The sequence below is a fragment of the Dioscorea cayenensis genome, chromosome 4, assembly GCF_009730915.1.
Source record: "Dioscorea cayenensis subsp. rotundata cultivar TDr96_F1 chromosome 4, TDr96_F1_v2_PseudoChromosome.rev07_lg8_w22 25.fasta, whole genome shotgun sequence".
Taxonomy (NCBI): Eukaryota; Viridiplantae; Streptophyta; class Magnoliopsida; order Dioscoreales; family Dioscoreaceae; genus Dioscorea; species Dioscorea cayenensis.
This window is the reverse complement of record NC_052474.1, coordinates 22076137-22084112: the sequence shown is the minus strand read 5'-3', so window position 1 is coordinate 22084112 and position 7976 is coordinate 22076137. Positions and strand designations below refer to the sequence as shown.

General features: G+C 33.6%; 1 protein-coding gene across 1 annotated transcript in view; it reads right to left on the bottom strand.

The window, feature by feature from the left end:
• The window catches only part of LOC120258789, an 18205-nt gene extending 11302 nt beyond the window's left edge, over positions 1 to 6903 (bottom strand). The window contains exons 1-13 of the mRNA XM_039266224.1: positions 6612 to 6903; positions 4709 to 4764; positions 4407 to 4581; positions 3909 to 4010; positions 3304 to 3375; positions 2036 to 2152; positions 1803 to 1880; positions 1492 to 1554; positions 1304 to 1400; positions 1015 to 1093; positions 739 to 950; positions 377 to 522; positions 152 to 274 (exon numbers count right to left, since the gene is read on the bottom strand). Coding sequence (XP_039122158.1) covers positions 152 to 274; positions 377 to 522; positions 739 to 950; positions 1015 to 1093; positions 1304 to 1400; positions 1492 to 1554; positions 1803 to 1880; positions 2036 to 2152; positions 3304 to 3375; positions 3909 to 4010; positions 4407 to 4581; positions 4709 to 4764; positions 6612 to 6698 — 1407 coding nt within the window. The 5' untranslated portion in view covers positions 6699 to 6903. The remainder of the gene's footprint in view (positions 1 to 151; positions 275 to 376; positions 523 to 738; positions 951 to 1014; positions 1094 to 1303; positions 1401 to 1491; positions 1555 to 1802; positions 1881 to 2035; positions 2153 to 3303; positions 3376 to 3908; positions 4011 to 4406; positions 4582 to 4708; positions 4765 to 6611) is intronic.
• Between the last annotated feature and the right edge of the window lie 1073 nt (positions 6904 to 7976).

Below are 7976 nucleotides of genomic sequence, written 5' to 3'. Positions count from 1 at the left end.
TTATATAGGTTCACTAACAAGATATCATGCCATCAGAAATAGAATTGAATGAAATGAGGTATAGCTCCAAGTCCAATACGGAAATTTAATGCTTGCTACTGAGATAGATGCAATATGAGATTGCACATTTAAAAAGGAAAAATAAGCACACCTTGCTAATTTTTCCTTCTCGCAAGTAATATCGAACTCCAGACCAGTTAATATATTGCGAAAAATGAGAACGGATTGCAGATATGGGGTATAAGAAATTGTCTACCAGCATGGCAAGAAATATCTACACCACAAATATTCCATGTCAGTAAGAGAATCTACATATATTGTCATGCATGCTCAAGATAAAATGTAAAATAAACAAAGAAGAGAGGGAGGTGCATACAAGTCCCCAATTGTATGACTTAAGTGATACTCTGGGCCCCTCTGGTGATAACATGTTGCATAACTGAATTTCCACTTTGGTCAAGTTCCACATAGAGAGGAGTTCTATAACTGTGCATACAACCAGGCAGCTTGCAAGTGTCAGACCTACAAAAATAAAAACAAAGTATTACATGGTCAGCAGTAAAATCAAATTGACCAATCAGTGAGAACCTAATCCCCTTTGCAAACAAACACAATTAATCCCCGTTTGTGCCAAAGCATATTATTGGTTTTAACAATTTTAAAAAACATCTACTGAAAATGCCCTTGATAACAAAATTTTACATTGAGTGTTATCCAGGACAAAGCAAAAGCACTCACCACAAGAAGACACCTTTAATTCTCTAGAAAGACGATCACTATATAGTGATCTTAAGGCAGCCAAAAAGTGCGTCAATGCCATGAAATATGGCCAAACAAACCCCCAGGATAAATAGCAGTGTGAAGAAAATAATGCACGATTCATCAACCAGTTGACATTTGAAATATATGATTCAAGAACAAATGTTTGCTTCCTTAGGTAATTCCAGTATCTGCAAAAAATAGAAGAATAGGAGTGGATGTGCATCAAGAAGCGTGGATCTAGATCTCAATTACCTTGAAAAGCTAAGATCACTGGCAAGAGGATGAGGAAAGACAGCAACTGGTGGTGATGTAATAAGCCTTTTGTGCTCCCCTGAAGAGGCATATAACTTAATAAAGACAGAAAAACAAAGACTAAAGAAACATACAAGATCTTTAAATTTTTCAAGCATCTGGTGGATGCTAACCAACAAAGAATTAAGCACCGAGATAAGGCCTTTTCAGTTGGATAATGCACAATGAGTTTAACAATTTAACAAGGATGGAATAATTTGCATTTAGATTTTTCATAAGCAAAAGTTACCAGCTATGGCAGCAAGTGTCATATCATCCGAGTATCCACCATCTCTCAGTCCACTGACAACACCATACAAGTCTTCTCTGAAATCATTGGCATGCATCTAAGAGGAAGGACAAAAGCATAAGATTGGAATTTTCAAAATTTCAATTTTCCTGCATAGTTCAATATAAAGGCAAATGAGATAGATGTACCATCATACAACCACCCCACAGAAAAAAAGTCTTTCCACCAGTTGCAAATCCCATGGAGCAAGGCTGACAATAGGTTTTTCTTCAGTATCATTTCAATAGAAAGTAAAAGATAGATAAAAAGGTTCTGACAATGCCATTACTATGCTATATTGTAAATTGATACTGGAATATTTACAAAGTTATTTTTTAGTTTTAGTTAATATATTGGGAATTATTGAAGCAAATGCTAACAGGATAAAAATCATATTACTGAAATGTGATCAGATAATAAATCAAGAATCACTAATAGCTTGCTTAAATTGTGAGTTTACCATATGGTATTCATAAATGCAGTAGCTTCCCAAGCTTCCAGAAGGCAGGTCAAGTGGATATCCAGTTTGAATAAATATCTGGTTAATTGCATAAAAATTGAGAATGTAATAAATTTCATTCACAGTAATTTCAAATCCAAAACAAATAATATAACACCAGATAACAAAATAATTAATAAGGTAGAACTAAAGCAAGGAAAGATCAAGCAAATTAAAGGAAATATTGAGCATACCTCAGGATTTTTCTGCATTTCTGCAGTTAGAGCCCCAATGGACCCAGGATGAAGTCTGACATCATCATCCAGAAATAAGACATATTTGCTGTCTTTATGCATATTTTCAATACCAGCCTGCATTAAATTCACAATATGCCATTATTAACACTGGTACATAGAACAAAAAGAAAAAACTCAAGAAAGAAAACTCCTGATAATGATCAATGAAAGCTAGGACGTGACAGGCTTGAGTTGAAAATCAGAAATAAAATATAGAACTTGGAACTCATGGACATTTATCCATAGACATATATCTACAATGTAAATTAGAATAAGATACAGTTGCATATGGTAGAAATTAAAAGCAAAGTTTGCCATAGATAAATATTGCCATTTTCTGCTAATAATAGTTCAAATGTGCTGTCTTGATAGACTGAAGCTTATAACTAAAATAAGAAAAACCAACCAAGAAAACATAGATCATGCTTTTGAACCAAGTTGTGTGTCCATCTACACCATAGAGACGCAGATAAAAGACCAGCTTACTTGATTTTTAAGCATTATGTTACAGTGTTTGGTATTGTTTACCGGATTTAATTCATGGAAGGACCCATAATTTAAACATCATGGCATAAAAATTGACAAGATATAAATAAATTGAGGCAAGGGTGTGTATAAAACCAGAGTGCACCAAAAAAACAAAAACCCCAAGATGAGTCTCATAAGGAAATGAATAGTGCTAGACAGACAATTGCCATCGGTTCTATATGTGTTGTTGCAGGCTTGTGTCGATATTCACAAACACGATACATCTATCATAAAGTACATGTATTCTTGGATGCACAATAAACAAATAGTGATTTGAGTTCAGATCATCAAAAAATCCAGAACTCCATGGTATACATGGATTCACCAGATCTTAGCAAAAAGAAAACAAAACATCCAGCTTATAAGTTTTTAACACATGAGATGATCTTAGTCATAACATTATGAAAATATAAATCTATGCCACAATTTGTCCCATGATTCTAATATCTGATGAGATCGCATGAGCATTAATCTTTAAATATTAATTGACACTTATTACTTTTTTTTGTCTCTCCTACGATATTTACAATGTAAACCAACATAAACTATAAAATTGAAAGCTTTAGCGCCCAAAAAAGCTTGCCCATGACCTTTCTATTATATAAGTGAATAATAAAGCAAAATCAAAATAGCCTTCCTTAAGAAGGACCTTTCATCTAGCTTGAGAAAATACAAGGAGATATAAACACTTTACATACTAACTGATTATGGATTTTCTGACTGCATATTGTTGATATACCAGCTACAATAATCCTTGCTTCCACACTGTCCTGAAAATGATCAGCAAACCAGAGATGGACAGATCATTGATCACAGAAGAAAGAAACACTGTTCCACAATATCCTGCCAATACTCAAACTAAAACAGTTGACATGTCCATAGATTATAAAGATAGAATGTTTTAAATGCTAGATATGACAATGGAAAAACAGAAGATGTGAGATATGGAGACAACAATTAAGTTCCTAAGTTAGAAGTGATAAAGAAACAGAGAGCATGAAAAAAAATACTGATATTTGATCAAGCTCAAGTGACCTAATTTTAGAGAAAAAATTGTAGCAACTAGAAGCGATGTTTTTACATTTATCAGAAATGTGTACAGTAAATTCATACACAAAAAGTCCTGATCAATAAAACATATTTGGAACCTTTCAATGACAACAATAGAGATTTCACTTATGAAAATTTCACTTGGTCAACATCTAAAAGACAGATTGGAGGAAGCTTTCATTACTCAACAAGGATTCACAGCTCTTAGGTAAATATAAAAAATATAAAAAGTGATTCAGGCACTTTATCCTACCTTAAACTTTGAGATCAAACCTGAAACAACATGGTAAGCTGGATCATCAACACTTTCTACAACAAAAAGAAACTCCAGTGGCCCGCCATAAAGAGAAGTGATCTGCATTTAAGCATTCTGTGAGCAACAGTTGAAATTGAGCAAGAGTAAACCAAATTGAACAGTTGTAGGTGTTCTACAGTCACACTATGAACCATAAAATGCTAAGGCCACACCATAAAAAGAACAGCATGAGCTTACAAATAAACATTTGACCATCTGTTAATAGAGAATGCATAAGAAATAACACTCTTCTACAAACTATGCTATGTGTCTGTAGCTGCAGAGATGCAGGCCATAATTTATGGCTCATGCACAAAGACTTCATGACTATACATAAGTATTTTAGTGTTCCGATCTATATAATCTGAAGCAAATTACCATAGATATGATAATCAATAACAACAGGTGATTTTTATTTGGAACAAAATACTATCACAAATCTTGGCAAAGTGTAACCTGACTTCTCCAGTTCTGCAAATTATGCTCTCCAAAGCCCTTTAAAGGCATGATGACTGAAACTCTTGGCAAGTTGACTTGAGCAGAATGTTCAAGATCATTTATATCTTGACAAATAAAAGAAAAGTAATTACCACCATTAGCATCCTTCTTCATGCGCCTAATTTCTCTATTCCTGAAAGAAGAAAAGTGACAAAATTCCCAAGCAGGTGAGAAAAGTACAGCACAGAGCGACTGTTCAAGTATCTAGGTGAAAGCACTGACTGGCTGCCATTAAAAAAATTCTTTCAATAACAGAATACCTGACATAGGCAGCACCACACCAACCAATGGCAAGAGTTAAACAGATCACACATCCCTATAAGCAAACAAGAAAAAAAAATTATAAATCCAACATGTACAACAGAAAGCTCGATCCATATGTATAAGATAAAATGACAAATCAGATGAAGACAATATCATATGAACTTGTTAGGTAAGGCTGCTTAAGGCCATAGTTAATGAATGAAAACTCAAATTTTTATGAACCAAACTATACTTTAAAAGATAGTGAAAGATAAAGGCAAGAAAACTGAAAAAGCATCCAAGAATATCAAGATAAATAATCACCAACAACAATTATTGGAGTAAAAAAACAAATTGTGTATAGAATTCAAACACATATGACTAGAGTAAAGGGAGAAATGAGGCTTGAGTGCCTCTAATATCAAAAGATATAATGAGTATCTTTATAAAATGATGTTTGACTATGGACATCTTGCCTAAACTACAAGAATGGTTGGTCGTCACCTCAAATTCTTTCTTACAAATGGCAAAGGCTATACAGAAATGCATGAATAGTTCACCTTCGAGATGCAAATACCACTTGGTTTGCATTTACAGCAATGGGAGATGTTGTGATCACTCACTGAGAGGCACAGAACCAACCAGTGAGAGCATATCTAGCAATTAAGTTGGGACCTAGGGAAAATTTCTGGAAAAAGAAAAGAGAACTGCATTTACAGGCTCTGCTGGTGAGAATAGCTACTGCCCTTTGTGCATTTTTGGCAATGGGAACTTACAGACATACTATGAAGGACATAAAAAGCAAGGTAATAGAAAAGAAAACAACCACAAATTTCAGCAAACCAATGATTTCCAACCATAATTATTTGTGGAAATAAATGCCAAATTTAATACTTAAGCAATGTATCTTATTAGAATAATCTTCAAAGAAAAACCCAGAGAAACTCTGAAATGATTGTCATATGCATATCGTAGATTCCAAGATAAACTAATTATTGCAAGAAAACCATTCTTGAACATAGAAATGTTTCTGATGATTCTCCAAAGTATTTAAACTTCAAAATTTATGAAAATGTTAGAGAGTCAAAAGAAACCATTTACAGATATAAAGCTGCTAGATATTTAAAATGTGGCCACTGGATCTATATCCAAGCTTTTATTTGAGTTAGAAAGATGTTACATAATAAGTTGCCGCACTGAATTTTGCAACAAATACACTAGCATGAAAACAATTCTGTGTCTAGACAATGTTTCTGATCAATATGGTTGATTAACAAACAAAGAATTTGACAAGTAGTGATTTTTCCTACAAGTTTGAATATGCATATGAAAAGAAAATAGTTTATAGCAATAAGAATCTCAAATATATATATATATATGTATACATAGTAACTTTGCAGGCAATCTTCTTTCACGGTTGCTAAATTTAACCTTTTTTTTTTACATAATTACTAGAGGTTCTTCTAGGAAACAGTTTTTCAAATAGCCAATTGCTTGAGGAACGACCTACTAACAAGACTTCAACCAAAGATGCGCGGAGCTCTGAGCCAAACATCATTCTCTACAACCAAAAGCAGAACAGTAAAAGAAAAAGTGTTTTACTCTCATCTTTTTCCTTCAACCAATGCAAAGTTTAGGATCAATACTCATCCATCCAACAACTCCACAAAACCCTCAAAACAGAAATTTAAATCCTCCCAATATGAAAACGCCATCAAAGCCAACAAACAAAATACAAAACAACAAACAAATCCAACACAACGCTCCCCATCAAACTTTTTCAAATCACAACCGAAAAAAAAAAACGCACATTTCCCTACATACCTAAGATCCAACCAAATACCAAAACCACACCAGAGACAACCCAAGTAACAAATCACAACCACAGCAAACAAAAGATCAAAGACGTGCAAAACACACCTGGATCTGGATGAAAATCGCGAGAGGACTACAAAAAGCCCTGCTGAGCACTGCCAGGAGCGCATCAAGCGGCTCCAAGTTCCACATTCCCACTTCCACCAAACTTTCAAAACGAATCAAACCCAACCCTAGCTCTCAAATCCCCATTCCAAGCAGCAAAGCAAGAGACGAAAGAGGCGGAGAAAGGGAAGCAAATGCGAGGAATCACTGGGTTTTATATGGCCAGCGATTCACAATTCCCTCTTGCTCCGCTTCAACCAGAGGCCATGAGCAAAATCCTCAATCTTAATTAAACTTACTTAATTAACTAATTAATTAATTACCATTTAATATATTAATGATTAAAAACCAATTTAAAATTTTTGTTTAAAGAAACGTATTTATATTTGTTCACAATTATACAGTTTTTAAGGGGTATATACGAAAAAAACCATATTATTTGAAAAAAAAAATAAATTAAAACAAATATTATGATTAAATTAATGTTTAAAAATGGTGGATTAACTCATTGATAACTACCGTGCTTATCAATTTTTATAATTGAAAAGTCTCAAGTTTGAACATTTACTGGCTCTCCATTTTTGTATGAAAAATATCTCTTATTTTTGTCTTAGAGGTTGGATGGCAGACGTTTGTTTCCTGCAATTGATTGCTTTGTCGCTTGTTAAGTTTGAAAATATATATATATATTAAATTAATGTTTAAATTGTCCGGAGATCGGGATCAATGAGATCAGACCGTTCAAATGGTCGAGATTGGACCCGATAAAGTACTGATAATTAATATTATTATTAAGAAAAAGATTAAGTGATATTAAGTGAGTTTTGTTTTATTATTAATTTGATTTTATTAGAAATAATAAATTCGATTTAAATAAACCGGGATCGGCGGAGGATGTGAGGGCTTGTGATGTGATTGAGCCAGCGGGGATTGAGATGATGATGATGATGATGATGATGGTGTTGGAATCAACCCGAGCCGTATGATTGCCTTGAGATCAAGTTCTAACACAAATCTGGAGGTATCGTACGGTGGGTGTTGAACCTGAGTTCGTCCTCATGTGAGACTGTGAAAGTGACTGATTTATTATTATTATTATTATTATTATTATTATTTAGAAAAAATCTGGAAAATGTTCTGAAAAGGAGAATATCCGGTTTGTGGATCCCTTTAAAATTTTGAATTTTTAAATAAAAGATGATTTTTAAAATATATATATATATAATTATATTATTGTTGTAATATAAAAATTGGAAAAGTTTAGTTTGATACAGGCTGGCAAAAAGACAGAGCATTTGGATATGTTTCTTTCTGATAATTGTTTAGAGCTGCGGAACCACTGAAATCATTATCATGGGTCCCAAA